Below are 23003 nucleotides of genomic sequence, written 5' to 3'. Positions count from 1 at the left end.
AAGAATTAGAGAATGGGCCATTAGAGAATGGGCACATACTCGTGGAATTCTCTGGTCTTACCATGCTCCCCATCATCCAGAATCAGCTGGATTGATAGACTGCTGGAATGGCCTTTTGAAAATTCAATTATGGTGCCAGCTAGGTGGTAATACTTTGAAAGGCTGGGGTGATGTTCTCCAGGATGTGCACAAAGGAAAATAATTGGAAGTAAATAAACCTAAAGAATAACAACATTTATGAGCAATTTTCATTTTCTTCTTTGAATTTTGTGATATTATAATTTTTGTGTAATGAACTATGTTTAATCCTATGATAGTGTCAAACTTTTAAAATAAAATGTTTCATTGTGAAATATGTACTTTTCCACCCTTTAAGGTTAATGATCTGGGATTTTATCCAGTTTGTACTCAACTATTTCTTCAGGAATGCTTCCTCTTTTACTGTGTCATAAGTTACAATATCACAAAAGAATACAAAAAATGCTGGTTAACAGTTTGGGTCCTCCAAGGAGTCAATAACTCTATTTCAAATCTAAAAGGGATGCATTAGTTGTTGAACATTTATCCTTGGCATTATGCCAAACAATCTGCCTTGGAAATTGGTCCCAGAGATGACTAAATGTTGGATTATCAGCAATCTTTTACATTAGAGTTGTCATGACATTATTAGGGTGAAAAGCAATGACTCTCTCCTCTGCTTCTATTCATGGTAGCTCCCTGATATACTTGTGGGAAAACTTCCAGGTGAACTCTCTATTTTAACAGGACCTGAACAAAACATTTAGGTTCACTTATTTTACTTTAAAATTAAGTACACATGCACAAGAAATTAAATGTAACTCAAAGGATTACAAATTTTATATCACAGAAATATTAGGCTTCTTAAATGATTTGCATGTTTCATTTGTGAGAAAAAATTTGAGGTTGAAAAGCTTCTAGATATTGCCGCAATAAGTTTTCTACCTACTTTGGCTCCTGGTAAGTATTAACCTCAAAGTTGGTGTGTTCTAGTTTATCTCAAAAGATAGGGCTATTATTAGAATGACATGCCCGTACATATACATGTCATGTAGGCCATAACTAAGTAATATCAGAATTTGTAGAATTGGAAGATGGATCAGAGTATATCAAGCAACATATAGATATTGAAAATATAATTTTTGGAAGAAGTTTTATTAAATAAAATTTATGAAAATCCTTCTGAAAATTATAGTATGTATGTGCTATAATACTACTACACCTGATGTTTTAATGCCTGATCTGTCATTTGTACTAAACAGAAGCACAGCAAATGATGCAATAAAATTCCTTATCATTGCTTGTAAGATAACCAGCAATTTTTTTCTGAAATTAAATATTCCTATGAGTATAGGGTTATAGGGTTATAAGCATGATCTCTGGGCTCACCCATTCATGGTTGTATAACAGAGCTGACAATACTTAACGGTTGTGACCCTGTATAAGTTACTTAACTTATTTTGCCCATTTTCTCATCTACTAAATGTGTTCAGTATTAATAAATAAGCCATAATATTTCATCTGGATCAATGTGTCAATGAAGGAAAGTATTTATAGCTATATTATTTTCTCTTAAACTATTCAGTTAAATATATATATATATATATATATGAATTTCTATTATATAATATTCAAATGCTGATTATACTTAATTTATCCTTGGCAAACAACTAAGATTTTTTTAGACATATTTTGCAAGCTACTCTTTATTATGAATTTTGAAAATGAAAATAAACTATTTTTTTAATCACATCATCTCTATAAACAAAAACAACTTTGAGGTCATTCATGCTAAGTATCACCTTTGATTTCCAAACAGTTTTCATCTATGGCTGCTATGGGGTGTAGGAATAATACAAATGTGACTGACTTCATCCTAATGGGATTGGCAGACTCTGAAGAGATCCAGTGGATCCTTTTTATAATATTTCTCTTGATATACCTGATTACCATGCTGGGGAATGCAGGAATGATACTGATAATTCACCTGGATATCCAGCTTCACACCCCCATGTATTTTTTCCTCAGTCACCTGTCATTCCTTGACCTCAGTTACTCAACAGTCATCAGTCCAAAAACCTTAGAGATCTTACTGACTTCTAACAAGTATATTTCATTCATTGGCTGCTTTACCCAGATGTCTTTTTTTATCCTCTTCTGTGTCACTGAATTTTTCCTTCTGTCTTCAATGGCCTATGACCGCTATGTAGCTATTTGCAATCCTCTGAACTACCAGATTGCCATGTCCAGGAGAATCTGCTATACCCTCATCACTGTGTCCTACATGATTGGCCTTATTGAATCAATACTTATTGTTGTTCATATGAAGAGTTTGCATTTCTGCAACCCCCAGGTAATCTATCACTTTTTCTGTGACATGATCCCAATGTTAGTCCTGTCCTGGACTGACACTCATGATGCTGAAATTGTGATATTCATTGTCTCTAGTTTCAATGTAATGGTGTCTCTTACCACAATCTTTGTGTCCTATGGATCCATTCTGTCTACTATCCTGAAAATTAATTCCACTTCAGGAAAGCGCAAAGCCTTCTCTACTTGTGCCTCCCACCTCTTGGGAATCACCATTTTTTACAGTACTACAATTTTTACTTATTTAAAACCAAAGAAATCCTACTCCTTGGGAAAAGATCAAGTGATCTCTGTGTTTTATACTATGGTGATTCCCATGTTGAATCCACTCATTTATAGTCTAAGGAACAAAGAAGTGAAAAATGCTCTCATTAGAGTCATGCAGAAGAGAGAGATCTCCAGACAATTGAAATGACAGTGATACTGAATATTTTTCATTCTTTCCTATTTGGGTATTTATTCACTAAATACACTAGCATCATTTAATAATTTTGAATTTTTTTTATGTCATCCCAAATTTGACAGTACATAATCTGGGACATTTACTATAACATGTTTTAGAAATCTACATAATATATGAAAGCTATGATAAATGTGTTAATCTTGTGATTTAAATATACATGCTTTTTTTGTGACATGATTCCTCCTGTTTTTGTTTTAAATTTTTTATTAATTAAAAAAAATTACAAGAAGCACAAACATTCCCAACACATACACTCAGCAATTCACAATATCATCACATAGTTGCATATTCATCATCATGATCATTTACCACACATTTGTATCAATTCAGAAAAAGGCATAAAAATACAACAGAAAAATAAAACTAAAACAGGAAAAAAAAATTTACATACCATACCCCTTACCCCTCGCTTTCATTGATCACTAGCATTTCAAACTAAATTTATTTTAACATTTGTTCCCCCTATTATTTATTTTTATTCCATATATTCTACTCATCTGTTGACAAGGTAGATAAAAGGAGCATCAGACACAAGGTTTTCACAATCACACAGTCACATCGTGGAAGCTATATCATTATACAATCATCATCAAGAAACATGGCTACTGGAACACAGCTCTACATTTTCAGGCAGTTCCCTCCAGCCTCTCCATTACATCTTGAATAACAAGATGATATCTACTTGAATTATGCATGCTTTTAAGGGAAACTAATAAACAAAAGAAATGTGATGATATCCTTCAAATTTTATCAGAGAAATCTCTATGAATATTCTAATTTTATAGAATTTTGTTTGCAAAAGCTCTTCCAGAAATCATTCTTCTGTGGAAAAGAAATAGCACAATCTTAAAGAGTGCTTGTTTAGCTAGAAACTCTAGAAGTTATTAGTCTAGAAATGCTAGGTGTTTAGCCATATAACCCTTAGTAAGTCAATGAAAGTTTAAATCTAGTTTTCTCACTGTACAAGAAAAACAATTCTAAATATGGAGTTATTTTACTTATTTCAGATAGTATATGGAAAGAATTTAATACAGTTCTAATAAATTTTTACCACAATCCTGAGAATGTTTACATTCTTGCAAAATTTTGGTTACCCAAGAGTTTGTTTTGAAAATATTCACTGGTATTTTATAAATCTTTTGACTAATCTTATTCATAAAGAAGCAAAGAACTGAAAAGGAAACTGAGCATTTCAATATTTGGTCTTAGAGCAAAGTAAAATATTATGATAGTATTAAGTTATAAAAAATGTATATGTGAGCAGTGAAGAAAGTTTGGGAAAATGTTAAATTATTAAAGAAAATAGGAGTGTCAACAATTTTTGAGAGTTTATTGATGTTTTCTAGATTAACTTTATGTATATGTTCATAAATATTACATGTATATAAAATAAATGTTTTGTTATTTCTCTATGTTGTAGCTTTTTTCTTCTTATTACTACAAACTTTGGCAATTTCTTTGACTCTTAAACTTGGGAGATGAATTGTTTTTGGTACATGAGTTAAATCAAGAACCTCCTCTTGCCGTGATTTAAAGCCTGAATTTCTTTTAATTCAGGAATCTCTGTCTGTCTCTCTCTCTCTACTATATATATATAGTAATATCTATTGTATAAACCTCCTAACCATGTCAATGATGAAACTGGGATACAAAGAGGTTTTATAGCTTTTTCATAGTCAGACAATAGGTTAAAGAATAAGCTCAAATTTGAACCAAGAGAATGTGACAGTAGAGCTGATATTCTGAAACACTATTTTATAATATGACCTTTTTTCTACAAAATTATAATACTCTTATCAGCTTGGAAAACATTTATGACATTATTTCATTATATTATAAAGTTAATTCAAATACCCAGATGAGAGGGTTATGTTGCTTGCAGATTTCTCTAGAGCTGCTAATAGAAGACAGTGTAATTTTGCTGATAGTAGCTAAATGTTTACAAACATACATGCATTTTCTTAATTTCAGAAAGAACTTTGCTAAGGAAAGAGACATTCATCAGGTGATTTGATTGGGTTGGGCAGAGAAATTCAGGTACAAGTTAATTGGTGTAAGAAAGGGCTTCAGAAACAGGGTGACTCAACAAAAGGGGAAGTGTTGTCCTTGGTGTAACAGTGCAGACTTTAGTTGACTTGGCTTTTTGGGTGGCTCTTGTCCTTGAGGTGTTCCTGTCACTCAGGTTTCTTTTCTGTTGTAACTCTGCTATCTACCAAATGTTCTCTTCTTCTGCATGGTTGAATAGGTTTCACATAGCATTTTATCCACAGTCCCATCTGAGGGAAAGATGACATTTTTACATTTGGAAACAATTTCAGATTTTTTATTATTTGGAATTTAATTTTTTAAGAGTCAAAGGACTAATGATATTAACTATTTATTTTGATGTGTGTATATAAGGAATTATATATCTCCTCCAAATTATATTTAATAACAAATGTTATTTACAATATTTTCTTACCATGCTTTTAATATTTGAGGGTTTCTATAGTGATATCCTTAACTTATTCTTTCATGTTTGCAATTTCTGTTTATGGTCTTTCCAGGTGTTGCCCTGGAGATTATTATATGCATGTTTAAGTTATCATATCCTACCTAAAACAATAAATCACATAACTTAGAACATGAGAACTGTACAATATTAGAAATTCAATTCTTCTCTTGTAAGTGTTGTTTTCATCATAAACTGGAATTTTCTAAATGGTTTCAACATAATAACTAACCTAGTTTTGTTTTATGCAATTATTTTAAAGCCTTTAAAATTTTATAAATAAAATATTTGATATATATATATATATATATCTTTATTTTTCTTTTTTGGTTATGTTTATATTTAGGCCCAAATATCCTGCTACTAAATTCCTGTTTGGATATTCTTAAAGTATAAATCTTTGACAAAAATTTTTCTCTGTGTGTGTGTGTGCATGTGTGTGTTTGCATATGGGTTTGTTAAGTTTCCTAAAAATACTTATTTTCTTCTTTTTTGGAAGGTTGCTTTCCAGGGCTATGAATCCTGGAACAAGTTCTTTTTCTTTCAGTACATGAAATATATCTTTTGGTTAGCTTCTGGCTTATTGATGTTCTCTCTTACTATAATCATGATTTTTCTTCTATTTGTGATATGTATTTTACTCTGAATAACTTTGTATTTCTGTTTCTCAACAGTGATTCTGATTAATCTAGATGTGTTTTATGATCTGCTGATTCACATTTTGTATTTTTCCTTCCTGTTGAGTTTGCTAATATATGCAGTCCTATAATTTTACATCTTTCCTGATTTTTGGAAAAGTCTTGACTGTTTTCTCCTTAAATATTTCTACTGCTCCATTCCTTCTCTATTCTTTCCTTTGAAGTTTAATTACATGTATAGTCACTTTGAGTTTGTCTCACGGCTCTTGAATAATTTTTCCACACTTTTTGATGTCTCTTTAAATTTCTTTCAATTTGGAAAATTTCCATTACTTTTCCTTCAATTTACTAATTCTTTCCTCACTTGTCCAGACTGTACTGATGAAACTGTTAAATGAATTATTGGTTCCTCATATTGTGACTGGGTGCTTCTTAAAATTTTATTTCTAGCCATTCATTGAACACAGTCTGATAATAACCATATCTGTGATGAAATTTCTCATTTGTATGCCTGTTGTTTATCCTCTCCACTAGATCTTCTAAGCAAGTAACCATCAATGCTCTTCAGCTAAAGACCACTAGGAACACCTGTGTTTCAACAGTTGGTTTTATTATTCAATGTCATGAGGAAGAAAACTACTATGGGGAAATGAGCAGTTATGAAGTAAGAGGGTGTTAGAAAGAAACTAGGATTTAGGCTTATTTTGGATAATTAGAGAGAGTTTACAAGAAATCAAAATGTTACTGATTGAATGCTCTCAGAAATCAAGAGCAAGTCTATTTTAAAGGCAACTTAAATCTTATTTATCATTAATCTGCCCTTATCATTAGGGCAGATTAAAATAAAAATAAAGCTGTACCTTGCAAAGTAATAGCTGTCCCTCAATTGTTAATGGAGAAGGAAGTTTGGTATCTTGAGGTGGGTATATTAATTTCTTCTAGCTTTCTCCAAGTCCTTTTAATGAACAATTGATAGTTACATGCAGAATAGATATTGAATGTGGAGGTAAGCTCCTTGAATCTCGGTTTCTCTTCTAACCACTGATAGTCTTTAATGATTCTTTATAAATTAATTAACTTCATCATAGCTGTTTTTACTATGTCCACCTCTGTCCTCCACCCTCTGACAATGTTGAAATATTTCATTTGTCATAGCTCTTCTTTGAGAGTCTTGTCCCTTCTTGGAATTCAAATTACTTGGATGTTTCTAACCTCAACTTTCTGATGGACTTCTGTAAAGGTATGATATTTTTTAGATTGTCTTTTTGAAAATTCTTAGAGTTAAAGCAATTTTTTTTGCAGATTTTACATCTTAATTAGAAGTGGAAATTCTATATTCTTTTTTCAATTTTATCCATTGTAATTTCTTTCAATATCTCCTTTCTGGATAATTCCACACTTGCCTGGACAAAATTTATTTGGGGATCTATTTCTGTAACTTAGAGATATGGATTGACATCTGACCTTCATTTAAGTTTACTCAATGGTAAAACTATACTTGATTTATGAAGCAATTTCTTTCAAACATTTTTTTCTTTGTCTCTTTAACATCTTTGTTCTTCAAGCTTAGATGGTGCATTTCAGCAAGGGAATCACAATAGAGCAAAATATAGACACAATTATATTATGATCTGAAGCATAGATGGAAATTGTCCTTCCATATATGGAATGGATTCTCCTGTGAAAAATGCTAAACCAGTTAGGTGAGAGCCACATATGTAGAAGACTTTTCATTTCCTTTTAGCAGAATGCATCTTCAGAATGGCAAACAGAATGGAACAATGGAATATAAAGATAATTAGAATAGTTGTATTCTCAATAAAACCTACAAGGTAGAAGCATAGAAGCCGGTATGATGTGATGTGGGTGTCAGGACAAGAAATAGTGAAGAGTGGATGATATCACAAAAGATATGTCAAAATTCATTGGATGCATAGAAGGATATGCTTTAAGTGGTCACTGTGTTTATAGTAGCATCCAAAATGCCACCAACATAGGAATCAATGATGAGTTGCTAATTGGTTTGGTGTGATTTGTTAACTGAATAGAGCAGTGAGTTGTAGATTGCTACATAGTGATCATAAGCCTTTGGAGCCTGAGAAACCACTGTGTAGTCCCAAAAGTGACAGGCAGGAGCATCTGTGTCACACATGTAAGAATGAAATGGCTTTATTCTCTATAGGAATTTAACTAACATTTTTGGGAGGACAAATGAATAATAGCAGGCACCAAAGAATGACAACTCATTCAGAAAATAGTACATGGAAATATAGGGCTTGAAATCCCCAATGATCAATATAGCCAGTCCTAAATATCCAACCAAGACTTGCAGCTCAAAATTATTTGTTAAAACTATCGACATAAACATGGTAACTTCATTCACATAATTCATGAAATCATTTATGTATCCAAGTTGGGTGGTAACCATGACATTTCAGGGTGTATTTGCAGGTCCTCAAGGCAATAACCTTTGACATTAGTACCCATATATATTTTTAAGGGGTGCATGGTCTGGGAATTGAACCCAGGTCCCCAGCATCACCCACACATTTTTATCATCATCTGTGTTCCTTGGAAGGGCATACTGAAAGCCGAGGCATCGATGCTATCACAATTACAAATTTGGGCTCAAGTTGGTGAATTTCCTGGTGTAAATTAATGGATGGAATTATGTAATTCATTTGTTGAGTAAATAAGTCTTTAAGAAAAATATGCCAAATTAAGTGTAAATCTAAACTTCATTTCTAAACAATTTTCTAGATCTTGTTCTCATTTTACATTATCTGAAAATTTACAAACACAGCTGAATATTGAGATTTTTAAATCCAAAAATGTTACAGTGGAAATCACAAATCTGAATACTTGCCTTTTTTTGCTGCAATATGCATAAAATGCTTCTTGTTAATTGTCTTATATATATAAGTGTTAGGAACTGCATTCACATAAAAACTTATATTAAATTTAGAGAAGAAAATGGTGTGAAAATTATATAATTTAAAATGTTTTCAATGTCTACATATTGAGATAAGTTAGCCTCATGCATCAATTGGTCTCCCAGGGTAACCCTTCATGACAAATAACAATGAATTTTTCCATTAATCCATCAAGAATAGTTGTGTACAGTGTTTTAGACATAGGTATACTTTTGTTTTTGCAAACAAAACAGTGAAATGTCTTTTAAAAATTGATGTTCTGCCAGAGATCTGGGTTTGATTCTTGGTTCCTGGTTAGGCAAAAAAAAAAAAGGAAAAATAAAAAACTGATGTTCTATCTTGAAATATCTATCAATAACTTGCCTGATTTGGGCTTTGCAGCATCTTTTACAATTATTATTGCTCTTTACATTTTGACTTAATAATATTATAAGGTTTTTCCTCTATTCATATGCTCATTTTCCCTGTAATGCCTTTGTGTGGATTTTTAAGACATATTTCTGTCAGTAAGAAATCATGGACAGTTCATTGATATTTTATCATGGCTTAGGTAGTCTCTAAAATCAGTATGAAAAAAATGTTACCCAGTGATCCTTAAAAAATTTTTAAAGCTATTGGTAAAATGATTAAATCATGATATTTGCCATAAATAGTATTTGATTTCTGCTATACTTCCTTATGTCATCAGACTTTTTCTCTTTAGTCAAGTGTGAAGGAAAAAAAGGTTATGTATTAGTCAGAGTCCCAAAGGGGATCAGAAAATCAAAACTGACAGGATGCACACACACACACACACACACATATACACTTGTATATGCAGTAATAAATACATACATATAACTTAAATAGTATAATTTTTTTGAATTGGTTCACATGACTGTGTCAAAATTCTGTAGGGTAGGCTGCAAGCTAGGAAATCCAGTGAAGGTTTATGATGAATTTCCAAGGAGATCAAACAACTGGATGCCATAACATGGCCATCCAGTCAGTCTCATGCAATCAGATTCTAATGAGTCATAGCCAGATAAACCTGTAATGATCTGCCCTGAAGGGTCAGTCCCCAAACATCCACTATGCCCTGAGGAACCAGGTTCCTGACCTCCAGTTTGCCTTGAGGAATCTGCCATCCAACCTTCATCAGAGGAGATTAATCCTTCTGTGCCTAATAAACCTTTAACCACATGCCCTGAGAACACAGCCTTCTCTGCTATAAAAGATTCATCCTTTTTCACAAGATTAAACTGCAATTGTATGCCCTCAGGTGGTTGGCTTCCAAGACACTTCTAATTCTTCTCATAACTCAACCCCTCCTCTTTTCTTCTAGACAGTCTTCTATGTAGAAGACTCATCAGGCCATAAAACGTGAGGTACAAAGTGTGACCCATGAAGAGCTTATACTACACTTTAAAAACATACATAAAAACAAACATAGAGATTTTTCCAATTAATATAGAAAGAAATCGGGGGAAATGTGTGGTAATGGATATTAAGGGTGTGAGGGAATGGTAAAGGGAATATGAAATTAGATTAAGCTAAAGTTATTCACACAGACTCACTGAGCACAGATTCTGGATTCACAAAGAAAATGTGGGTGTGGCTCCCATAGTGGACAGTAGACTCAAAGCAGTAATCAAAATAGTTTGACTTGCAGAGCCCTATGACATACATTAGTAGATCATGGAGTATCTAGAAGTAAAATAAATGGAAAGTTTGTTAAATTCTTGCTCAGTCTATATAAGCTGAAGTATTTTATGTCAAGTAAGCAAAAGTCTAATTTGAATTACAAAAATAGAGACTCTTGGCACCGTAATCATCTCTCAAACTTGAGACAGTTGACAGATCCAGAGCCTTGTGAATGAAAGGAAGCTGGGACTCTCTGGGGAAAGACCCTGCTACAATACCAAAAAAATTATAGTGTTAATCTTCCTCCCTGCCTTCCACAACAACACCTATGACTATTTACAATGGTAACAGTGTATTGGGAAAAAAGAAATGATCACACATATCAGGGATTATTAGTCACTGGATAAGGAGTGACATTATTTCTAGGAGAATCAAAAATGTCACTGTGGACCACCAGTCAGAGTAAGGGCTCATGAAAGTCAGGTGACCTGTGGTGTTTTACTTTAGGTCTACCTCTCAGTGGGCCCAGTGATTCACTGGACCCATTCAGTGGCTATTTCCCCATTTTGGAATGCACACTTGTAATAGTTATACTCAAAAATTGGCAGAATTCCTATATTGGTTCCACTTAGAGAAGCCTAAATGGTAGTCACTAGAATTGCCTTTATGAAGCAAAATAGTAAATCAAAAGCAACATTGCCCATTACTAGAGAGATTGAAGACATTAGTGCCACCATTACGTACTTAAAGTTTGCAATAGTGGTTATTTCCAACTGTTTTAGTTAGCTAAAGATGCCAGAATGCAATACCCCAGAAATTGATTGCCTTTTATAAAACAGATTTATTTTGTAATAAATTTACAGCTCTTGGAGGAAAGGCAGCTAGCTTTTCTCTGTGTTACTCAGTCACATGGGAAGGCACATGGTGACTTCTGTGGGATTAGGAAAGTAATCAAATGGGTATTTTTCTAATGCGTATTAGTGGATCAAGTACTTATTAGCTATTGGCCTTACTTTAATAACTTAAATTTCCTGAAATTCAGTTTTCTCTTCCTGGGAGTATAACATTTGTTTCCTCAAGTTTCAATAAATATGTATATTATACAATAATATATGTTATGTTTTGATGTGTATATGATCTGTCCTTCTCTTGGATATACCATATGCTAATCAGTGAATTAGTACCTGATCCTGCACATATGAAATTCTTAAGACAATTTTGAAAAATACATAGATACCAAAATCCAACACCATGAAATTCTAACTTAGGAGATAGTTAATATTGGTCATGAAATCTGAATAGGATAAAGAACTAAAAATATATACTGGTAAGAAGCAATTTGGGAGCAATGGATGTGTTAATTAAATGCAATCTCAAACTTATCTATAGATTTAATGCAACACAATCAAAATTTAAGCCAGCATTTTTTGTTGCTAAAATTGGCAATGCAATTTTTATGATTTGTGATGTGGTTCATGTTTTAAATTTTTGGAATATTGTTTGGCTCCTTAATTCTTTTCCACTTTATGTAGCATGATATGTAGTTTAATGCTAATTCTTTAATTTTTCAATGTTTAAATGTGAAGGGTATTCTGACCTTCAAAAGGAGGTACAGAAATAGGTTAGGAAGGGGTCATTGTAGCTTTCTAGTTTCATGTTCGATGAATCTCTTTTGATGTTTTACAAAGGTTACGATATATTTTTCAAGTGTAGAGCTACTTTAACTCTTGGAGATAAGGCTGTACAAATTAAGATAGTCCACATTTAAATAAGAGTTTAAGGAATTATCGACTATACATAAATGTTCATGAAAATTTATCAATAGAGCCAAGAATACTTAAACTCTCCAGTGGGTTAAATTTTATAATATTGAACAATATATTCAATTATTTTAGTTTATTTTGCTATCTAAGTAATCTAAAAATTGGTTAAGATTATTACATTTCACAGTCTCTTAATGGAATAATAATCATTTTATCTTATCTTTATGGTTTAAAAATCCACAAATCTCAAAAATTGTGTTTTGTTTTAATTAATTTTGTGGAGAGTTGTGTTTGAAGAATAAATCTATAGTCTAATAAGAAGTAATAAATAACTGTGAAGAGTTCATGCACATGAAGGGAAACCTGGTATTGAACCTTAGCTGTGCCATGCAATAGCTTTGAGAATTGTTGTAAAGATGAAATATTCTGTTCTGCAGCAAGGGCTCAATATATGATAGCTTTTATTGATTTTCTCCTCCTTTGCAAAACTTGTTTAGATTCATTGTTGAGTCCTAAATATCTGGATTTTAAAAATGTTTTTAAAATGCTATTACATAAGCTACTTTAAATTAATTTCTAAAAATTTATCCATTATTATTGTTTGTTAAAAATAACAGGAAATTTCTCTCTATAATTCCTGAGTTCTGTCAATATGTGCTAATATTGATTTGGTCATACTTAACTTTCCTTTTGGAATCCAGAGTAAATGTATATATGAAACTTAGAGTAAAACTACAACCTATGCACTGGTAGAAAATAATTATATCTCATATATTTGATAAATGTTTGATGTTCAAAATATTTAAAGAAAGACTTCAACTTAACAATAAAAGGACAACCCAATTTGAAAAGGACTTGAATAGACATTTCTCCAAAGAAAATATATAAATGGTCAGAAAGCACATGAAAAGGTGCTAGAGATCATTACCCATCATGGAATTACAAATCAAAAGCAAAACATGATACCATGTTACATCCATTAGAATGACTGCTATAAAAAAATGGGAAATACCAAGTGTCAGAAAGAATGTGCAGAAATACAATCACACATTAATTGATAATGGCATCATAAAATGCTTCAACTGTGGAAGTCATCTTGGAAGTTCCACAGTAAGATAAGTATAGAACTAACATATGACCTAGCAATCCCACTACTAGTTATATACACAGAAGAATTGGAAGCAGGGACTTGAATAAAAATACAGTGAATGCTGCATTTATTCACAATTGTTCTGTGAACCCCAAAATTCTCTGATAAATAAAAAATAATATTTAAAAAGGAATATATGAATAAGAAAAGGATAGAAAAATGTGTATCTGTAAATATAAGTATATAAATAAAACTGTTCAAAGTAGTCTAGTAGAAATAGATCTATGTATTCAAAAGTTATGCAGGTCAGTATAAAATAATAGATTAATTTTTTAGAAAAGTGTAAAGTTGTTAGACAGTGCTTCAAAACACAGGAAACATAGAGTTAAAAGGAGGAATGAAATGTAACAAAAAAGATATTAAATAAATATCATGGAAAAAGTTATAATTTTAAAATGTGGGATAAATAAGTTATGTTTCATTTCTGTTTATTTATCCTGATCATCTATGAAAATTCTTTAGCTATTAGGGATTGTTTCAGTGTGCGAGTGCCACCACAATGCAATATATCAGAAATGGATTGGCTTTTAAATCAGTATTTATTAACTTGTAAGTCACAGTTCTAAGGCCATGAACATGTTCATATTAAGGTGTCAGCAAGAGGATACTCACTAACGAATCACATCTGGAGTTTCTCTGTCACATGGAAAGTCATATGGTGACAACTGCTGGCCCTTTGTTCCTGGGTTTATTGCTTTCAGCTCCTGGTTCCAAGTGCCCCCTCTCCGGGTTTCTACCTGCCTCAAGCATCTCCAAATGTTCGCATCTGGATTTCTTCTCTTGTCTTTCTGTGTTGGCTGTTTCAAGGATTCCAGTAAACTAATTAAGACCCATCTTCAATGGGTGGGATAACACCTCAATGGAAATAATCTACTCAAAGGCCCCACTCACCATGAGTCTCCACCCACAGGATTAAATTAAAATATCATGGCTTTTCTGGGGAACATAGTTTCAAAACAGCACATTCCACCTTCTGGGACCCCTCAAAAGATGTTCTTTACATATACATGATACATTCATTCAATCACAATATCACAAACCCTTAAACCATTTCAGTAAGAATACAAATGCAATACAAAGTAAAAAATAGTACAAAACCTCATCAAAGTCAGTTACAGGCATGGTCAATCTTAAGGCAAAATTCTCCTCTGGATGTGGACCTATGTAACTAAAAATGAGTCATCTGCTGCCAATATACAAAGAAGGTACTGTCTTAGAATGAACATTTCCATTTCCATAGAAAGATTTTGAAAGTAAAATATATGCAAACAATTTCAGAAAACAATAGGCAAGCTCCATTAGATTTTAAGGATGGAGAGTCATTTATCCTTGGGGCTTGAAAGCAACTGTCCAACCCTTTCCAAGGGCTTACACAGTGTTCTCTCTGTCTCCAGAAACTGGAATGAGAGATGCCACAATGGGGAGAATTGAGGAGACCACCTTGTTCTCAGCACCACCTTCTGGAAGCATCTGGGTGGCAGCCAGACTCAATGCCATCTCTATCATCAATGCTCAACAATTTCAGAATAGTGGGATAGTTGCCAAGTTCTCTCTAATCCCCAGGTAAAGAAGCTCATACTATCTGAGCCTGAGATAACAAAACTCTTCTGAAATATCTAGGAGGAAGGCCCACCTTCTGCCTTTGGGGCAAATTCACCCTCTTCACAATCATGATGTGTCTGCTCTCTTGGCCCAAAACTACCTGGCTCCAGACATTAGCTTTCATGGTTCTGAATTTGAAATAATTTTTTGTTCAAGGTGTCCCTTTTCTGTCCCATTTCAAACTGACAGTGGTTCCATTTATGCAGAGCGTGCAAAAAATGTTGGCTGTCCATGCATCATACAGGGATCAAAACCATCAGACAATGGGAATTTCCACAAATCTTTCCTGGATAACTTCATCTCCAAATCCTGGTTGCTTTTTTTTTTTAAATGGCTGGGTGGTTTCATGTTTTATTAAGTCCCCATGTAGGACAATATTCTCTGGGATCTCATTTTCCAAACTGTCAGTTTCAGGTTTCATTGTGCCTACGCATTCAATTCTCAGGTTTTCCCTTTTCTGGCACATTTTACTATAAGATGCAAGAAGAGGACAGTGAAAGGGGAAAGACAGTGGTATACTGAGGTGTATAATTTAGTTCATCCTCTTGAGCAGCTAGTATGTATCCAGGAACTGTAAGGAACAACTGTTGGGGGGACAAAAATGATGAGACATATATTGTACACCAGTCTGAAGCAGATGGAACAGCTGAGATCCCACTCAGAAACATAACTGCCAAGCCATGGAGGCAGTGCCCCTCCACCATGGGCACAGCATTCTGATTCCCCAAGGGGAAAGGAAACAGAATTCATTAGTAGTAAGGAGTTAGATAAACCAAGCTCCAATTGAAAAATTAACTAACAAATTCTAACTACTGTAAACAGGCCCTGAGTACATATAAACATGGCATAAGCATTAAAGGATCAGGAGTTTTTTGCCCCAGAAGAGAAGGGGGTGGGACTGATAGTAAAAAAGAGGATTTTTGAGAGGGACAACACAAAATACTGGAAAAGGGTTGACCCCCAAGAAAAAGGGGCACCTAGAACCTGGGAACATACAGAGCCACATACCAATTTCAGCTCTTTTTTGGCAAACCCAGGAGGAGAGTTTCCAACACTGAGAGGGCTTTTTTATTCAACTTCTTAACAGCTCATTAGAACTGCAAGTGCTCTCAGGCTCCACCACTGCCCCAGGCACAAGCAGAATTAAGACATGGCTGAAAACAAAGTGAATAGACAGGTGGACTATTCCCTAAAGGGTGTATCATACCCAAGAAAAGGGGGGGGATGGAGCCCAGCTCATGTAGAGGCTCACTTTCAGTTAATTCAGGCATCAGAGGCTGGAAAACAGAAGAAGTCAAAGCTTGCCTCCTACCTCAGCCTCAGTCTCAACAATACTGGAAGGGAAAGGCTGTTGAAATTAAAGGCACTGCACCACTTTTTTCTGGTGGGAAATTGTGGGCAGATGAGAGCCATATGCTGGGCAGGATAGGAACAGCACAGATTCTAGAGGCTTCAAACCTCAGTGTGATAACCTGCTGAGTGTCATCCTCAAGGAAACTTGATACTAAACTCTCTCTCCTCCTGAGATGTGGGCCTATCTGATCTGAGAAAATTCCACAGGCATCAATAATATCTGAGCAACTCTTCTCCCCCCCACCCCCCCAAAATGGCCCAATATAGACAGGGCAAGAAAGACAAAAACAAAATCTGAAAAATTCTGATCAGTTAAACAGAGCCTATGCTAAAGGTCTAGAATAAATCAAACTGAATGCCAAACAACAGATGATGAGCAAAGCCATCCAACAAGAAAACCCAAGGAAAAGACATAAAACACCTCCAGAATAAACTAATCAATAATATCAAATGCCTAGAGGGCAGCAAAAAAAACCCAAGTCACACAAGGAAAATCAAAGATATGGTCCACTGAATGGGAAAAAAAAACAGCCCAAATGAGATACAGAAGTTGAAACAATTAATTCAGGATATACAAAGAGAAGTGTAAAATCTCATTATAACACAAATCCGTGAGTTGAGGGAGGATATAAAAATGAAATTGGGTGAACATCAAGAAGAACCCAAAAGTTTATATAAACAAATTGCAGAAATTATGGGAATGAAAGACACAATAGAAGAGCCCTATGACAATAGATTTGAAGAGGCAAAAGAAAGGATTAGTGAACTAGAGGACAGGACATCTAAACTCACACACAGAAGAAAATTTAGGAAAAAGAATGAAAAAAATGATCAAGATTTCAGGGAATTGAATGACAACATGGAGTGCATGTATATATGTGTCATGGGCATCCTAGAATGAGAAAACATGAGGAAAGGAGGAAAAAGACTAATGGAGGAAATATTTCATCTTTTATGAAAGAAATAAAATTACAGATCTACAAAGTACAGCATACCCAAACAGGATAGATTTGAATAGAGCTACTCCAAGACAATTAGTAAACAAATTATTAAATGTCAAAGACAAAGAGAGAATCTTGTAAGTAGGAAGAGAAAATCAATTCATCATGTGCAAGGGAAGCTTGATAAGACTGTGTGTGGATTTCTCAGCAGAAACCATTGAGGTGAGAAGGCAGTGGTGTGATATATTTAATATTCTGAAAGAGAAAACTTGCAAACCAAAAACAGCAGGGGTAACTGTTCTAATATCTTCAATATGTCCTTTTAGACATCAATAAAATTTAATATAAAACATAAAACAATTAGAAGACATAAATATGGATACTTTGCATTAATAAAAGGAACAATCCAACCAGAAGACATAACAATCATTAATATTTTTGTACCAAGCCAGAGATACATGAGGCACTGAGAACAGTAAGAACACCGAAGGAAGAAGTAGATGCCTCCATCATAATAGCTGGAGACTTCAATTACCCACTTTCATCAATGGATAGAACATCTAGAAAGAGATTTTGAATAATGCTATAAATGAATGAGATTTAACCGATATTTGCAGAACATTAGACCCAAAACAGCAGGACATACATTTTTCTCAAGTGCTCATGGCTTATTCTCAAAGATAGACCATAAGCTGGGTCACAATGCAAGTCTCAATAAATTTAAAAAGTTTGAAATCATACAAAACATTTTCTTGGATCATAACGGAATGAAGTTGGAAATCAATAACAGGCAGAGGGTCAGAAAATCCACAAACGTATGGAGTCTTAACAACACACTCTTAAACCTCTAGTGGGTCAAGGAAGTAAGTAAAAGATAAATCATTAAATGTCTGAAGGCAAATGAAAATGAAAGCACAATATATCAAAATTTATGAGATGCAGCAAAGACAGTGTTGAGAGGGAAATTTATTGCCTTAGGCACCTATATTAAAAAAGAAGAAAGCATAAATGGAGAAATTAGCTGTTCACCTGGAAGAATTAGAGAAAACAGCAAACTAACTCCAAAGCAAGCACATGGAAAGAAATTACAATGTTTAGAGAAGAAATAAATAACAATGTGAATATTAAAATGATAGAAAAAATCAGCAAAACTAGAAGTTGGTTCTTTAAAAAAATCAATAAAATTGATGGGCCCTCTGACAGAATCAGAGAGAGGAAGCAAATAAATAAAACAGAAATTTAGGAAGGCACATGAACACTGACTTCACAGAAATAAGGGAAGTAATAGGAAATACTTTGAACAACTATATAGTAATAAACTAGTCAATGCAGATGAAATGGACAACTTCCTAGAAAGGCATGAATAACCAACATTGACTTGAGAAGAAGTAGATGACCTCAACAAAACAATCATGATTAAAGTAATTGAATCAGTCATCAAGAAGCTCCCCAAAAAGAAATCCAGGACCAGATGGCTTCACATGTGAATTCTACCTGGCATTCAAGAAATAATTAGTACTAATCCTGCTTAAATGCTTCAAAAAATGAAAGAGGAATGAAAGCTACCTAACTCATCTTATGAAATCAATTATCACCTTAATACCAAAACTAGACTAAGATTCTACAAGAACAGAAAATTACAGACTAATTTCTTTAGTGAACATAGATACAAAAATCCTCAACAAAATATTTGCAAATCAAACCCTTTAGCATATTAAAAGAATTATACACCATGAACATGTGGGATTTATCCCACATATAGAAAGCTGGCTCAATACAAGAAAATCAATTAATGTAATACACTGTATCAATAAGTCAAAGCAGAAAAATCACATGATCATCCCAATTGATGCAGAAAAGGCATTTGACAAAGTTCACCATCTTTCTTGATAAGAATACTTCAAAATATATGAATAGAAGGGAACTTCCTTAACATAATAAAGGAAAGGTATGAAAAGCTCACAGCTAACATCATTCTCAATGGGGAAAGATCAGGAAGAAGAGAATGATACCCACTGCTACCACTGTTATTCAACATTGTTCTGGAAGTTCTAGGCAGAGCAATTAAACAAGAAAAAGAAATAAAAGGCATGCAAATTGGAAACAAATTAGTAAAACTCTCACTGTTTACAGACAATCTTATAGTATATGTAAAAAACCCAGAAAAATCTACATCAAAGATACCAGGGCTAGTAAAGGAATACAACAACTGTCCAAGTACAAGAATAACACCCCAAAATCAATTGTGTTTCTATACACTACTAATGATAAATCTGAGGTGCAAACAAGAAAAAAATTTTATTTACAGTAGCAACCTAAAGAATAAAGTATTTAGGAATAAATTCAACTAAGGATACAAAAGACCAATACACAGAAACTTACAAGGACTTACTAAAAGAAATCATGAAAGGCCTAAATAAATGGAAGGGCCTACTGTGTTCATGGATTGGAAGACAAAATATAGTTAAGATAAATTCTACCCAAATTGATTTATAGATTCAGTGCAATACCAATTAAAATCTTAAGAACTTACTTTGCAGAAATAGAGAAACAAATAACCAAATTTATTTTGAAGGGCAGGGTGCCCTAAATAGCTAAAAATAACTTGAGAAAGGAAAATGATGTGGGAAGTTTCACACAGTTGACTTTAAAGCATATTGCAAAGCTCCAGTGATCAACACAGTGTGGTACTGGCAGAAAGATACACATAGTGAACAATAGAATCAAATTGAGTGTTCAAAAATATTGATTCTTGAAAAGGCACTAAAGTCAACCCAACTGGGACAGAACAGCCATTCAATAAATGGTGTTTGGAGAACTAGATCTCCATATGCAAAAGAATGAAAAAGGATCCATATCTCACACCCTACACAAAAGTTAACTCAAAAATGCATCCATGGCATCAGAGCTAAGACCATAAAACTTTTAGAAGAAAATGCAGGGATAACTATTAAACTTGTGCTAGGATATGGCTTCCTAGACCTTACACAGAAAGCATGAGCAATGAAAAAAGAAATAGATTAGAGGGACGTCCTCAAATTGAAATACTTTTTTGCATGAAGGAACTTTGTCAGGAAAGTAAAAAGGTGGACTATGCAATGGGAGACAATATTTGGAAACCACATATCAGATAAGATTTTAATATCCAGAATATATAATGATATTCTTCAACAAAAACACAAAAAGACAAACAACCCAATTAAAAAACTGGTCAAGAGACATGAACAGACAGTTTTCAGAAGATGAAATACACACGACTAAAAAGAACATGAAAAAATGCTCAAATTCACTGGCTATTAGGCAAATGCAAATCAAAACCAAAATGAGATATCATCTCACAACAACTAGAATGGTCATTATAAAAAAAAAAAAAACAGAAAACCACAAGCGCTGGAGAAGATTGAAGAAAGAGACACAGTTCTCCATTGCTGGTGGGAATGTAAAATGGTACAATCACTCTGGAGGGCAGTTTGGCTGTTCCTCAAGAAACTAAGTATAGAATTGCCATATGATTCAGCAGTCCTATTACTAGGTTTATAATCTGAGGAACTGAAGGCAAGGACACAAATGGACATATGAACACCGATATTTATAACAGCATTTTAAAATAAACATCTCAAATGTAAACAACCCAAATATTCATCAACAGATGAGTGGCTAGATAAGCTATGGAATATAATTACAATGGAATATTAAGCAGCTGTAAGACAATGAAGTCATGAAACACATAACAATGTGGATGGATCTTCAGGACATTATGCTGAGCGAAATTAGGTAGAAACAAAAAGATAAATATTGTATGGACTTACTAAGATGAACTAAGATGAGTCAACATGAGTGAACTTTGAGAGTTAAAGTTAAGAAACCAGGTTATTAGGAGACAGAAAGAGGGTAGAGATTGAGCATTTGGTGCTGAAGGGATACAGAATGTCCTTTTATTGTAAAAGTTCAGAAGTAGATAGCACAGTAATATAAGTACACTGAATGAGACCAAATGAAATTATGGCTGAGAGAGAAAGGCTGGGGGCATGAATGATACCAGAACAAAAGATAGAGGGTAGCAACTGAGATGTTATAAGTTGTGGGTGTCCAGAGTGGACAATGAGGGTGACTAAATGTACAAATATAAAATAAATTTTTGCATGGGGAAGAATAATAATGAATAAGAATGTCACAATGCATGTTGTTAAAAATATGATTGTATACAGGAAAAAATACAATCAATGCAAGCTAGGGTCTATAATTAATAGTCATACTATAATACAAAGCTGCTGAATGTAACAAAGGCATTTTGCCAACCTAGATGTCAATAAATAAGAGATATGGGAGAAAGATGTGGATTCTTTGCAGAAGTAAAGGAAATGTTTTCCTGTAGATTATGGTGGTGAAAGCATGGCTATTTTCTTAGTTTGGATTATATGATGTGCAAATGAAACTACCTTTTCACTGTTGGTAAGAAAGCTGAGAAGCACAACCCCTCTAGAGGGCAGTGTGGTGGTGGCACAGGCTATGGGTGGGGTTTCCATAGGATGCTGCATCCCCGTTGTTAGGTATATAACTGGAGAAACTGAGAGTGAGGACACAAGTAAACATTTGCACACTGTTATTTAAGGTGACAGTGTTTGTAATTCACGATGGGTGGAGGTAGCCTAAGGGTAACTTGACTGAGGAATGGAAGGTGGAACTGTGGTGTATACATACAATGAACTATTGTATGGCTGTAGGAAAGAATGAAATTGTGAGGTAGGCAACTAGATGATTGAGGCTTCAGGATAGTATGTTGAATGAAATGTCAGGAACAAAAAGACAAATATTATGCTTCACTCATATGGACTAAGTAGAATATACAAACTTGAAGAACTGAAGTTGAGAGCATGTTTATCATGCTATTGTAAATGGTCCTGGATTGTAAATTCTTACAGCAGTCACATCTACCCTGGAATTGCAACTGTTATTTCTAAATTCTGAGATACTGAGCTATTTGTGTACAACACAGTTGTTCCCAGAAACATCTGGTAATTATGTGACACTTGAGACTCAGACTTAGAGCAATGATGCTGTGAAAATCAGCATTACCCTTTATGGCAGCTGTTGAAAAAGTTGAAAAGGTGGTCAGACTTTGACTAGAGATATGAATGAAGCTAATCTGTCTATGACTAAGGTAAATCAGAACACAGGTAAATGATATTTTAAAACTTCAAATTCTGTATGAGACCAAAGGGAGAGATATTTATTTCATGCAAAATTTGTATTTTGGACAGCACATTATATAATTTGACTTGTACGGTCAATGTATTTGAACACTGTCAGGTATCAGAAAATAAAACTTAACATACAAGATGAATTCTGTGGCATGTTTCTCTCCCTCAGCAGCTCTTCTTACAGGACCTGATGTGACAGCAAGATAATGAGCACAAACCTGCCAACACCACACCCACCAGAAGCCAGACCAGATAACCATGCTTATGAAGTCTTAATTTGCACCAGCTTGATAACTCCTAGTGATGCCTGTGGCCACATGTCACCCCCACCCCTCTTGGTGTAGCTTTTCCTTTAAAACCACAAGCTGTGAGAAAGAGAGTTGGAGCAATTTTTTTCTCTATCACTAGCAGGTTTTGCTGGCTCCCTCCTGCCTGCTCTACCTTTGCTCTCTGTCAA

At 34.0% G+C, this 23003-nt stretch overlaps 2 protein-coding genes across 2 annotated transcripts in view; one reads left to right on the top strand and one right to left on the bottom strand.

Annotated features, from left to right (window-relative positions):
• Nucleotides 1–1855: 1855 nt before the first annotated feature.
• Nucleotides 1856–2803, top strand: LOC143662052 (olfactory receptor 8H1-like). Its single transcript, XM_077135442.1, has one exon. It carries the CDS (start codon nucleotides 1856–1858, stop codon nucleotides 2801–2803), a length of 948 nt encoding a protein of 315 aa, XP_076991557.1.
• Nucleotides 2804–5046: 2243 nt separating this feature from the next.
• Nucleotides 5047–23003, bottom strand: part of LOC143673834 (uncharacterized) — a 110088-nt gene continuing 92131 nt past the window's right edge. The window contains exon 5 of the transcript XR_013170683.1: nucleotides 5047–5127. The gene's annotated coding sequence lies outside the window, so the exon portion shown is untranslated. The remainder of the gene's footprint in view (nucleotides 5128–23003) is intronic.

This window comes from Tamandua tetradactyla, chromosome 2 (assembly GCF_023851605.1).
Source record: "Tamandua tetradactyla isolate mTamTet1 chromosome 2, mTamTet1.pri, whole genome shotgun sequence".
Lineage (NCBI taxonomy): Eukaryota > Metazoa > Chordata > Mammalia > Pilosa > Myrmecophagidae > Tamandua > Tamandua tetradactyla.
Note: the sequence above shows the minus strand (reverse complement) of the source record. Positions and strands in the feature narration are given on the sequence as shown.

Bases quoted from the DNA above. Each gene is read 5' to 3' on its own strand.
- LOC143662052 (XM_077135442.1), top strand. From the start codon at position 1,856: ATGGGGTGTAGGAATAATACAAATGTGACTGACTTCATCCTAATGGGA.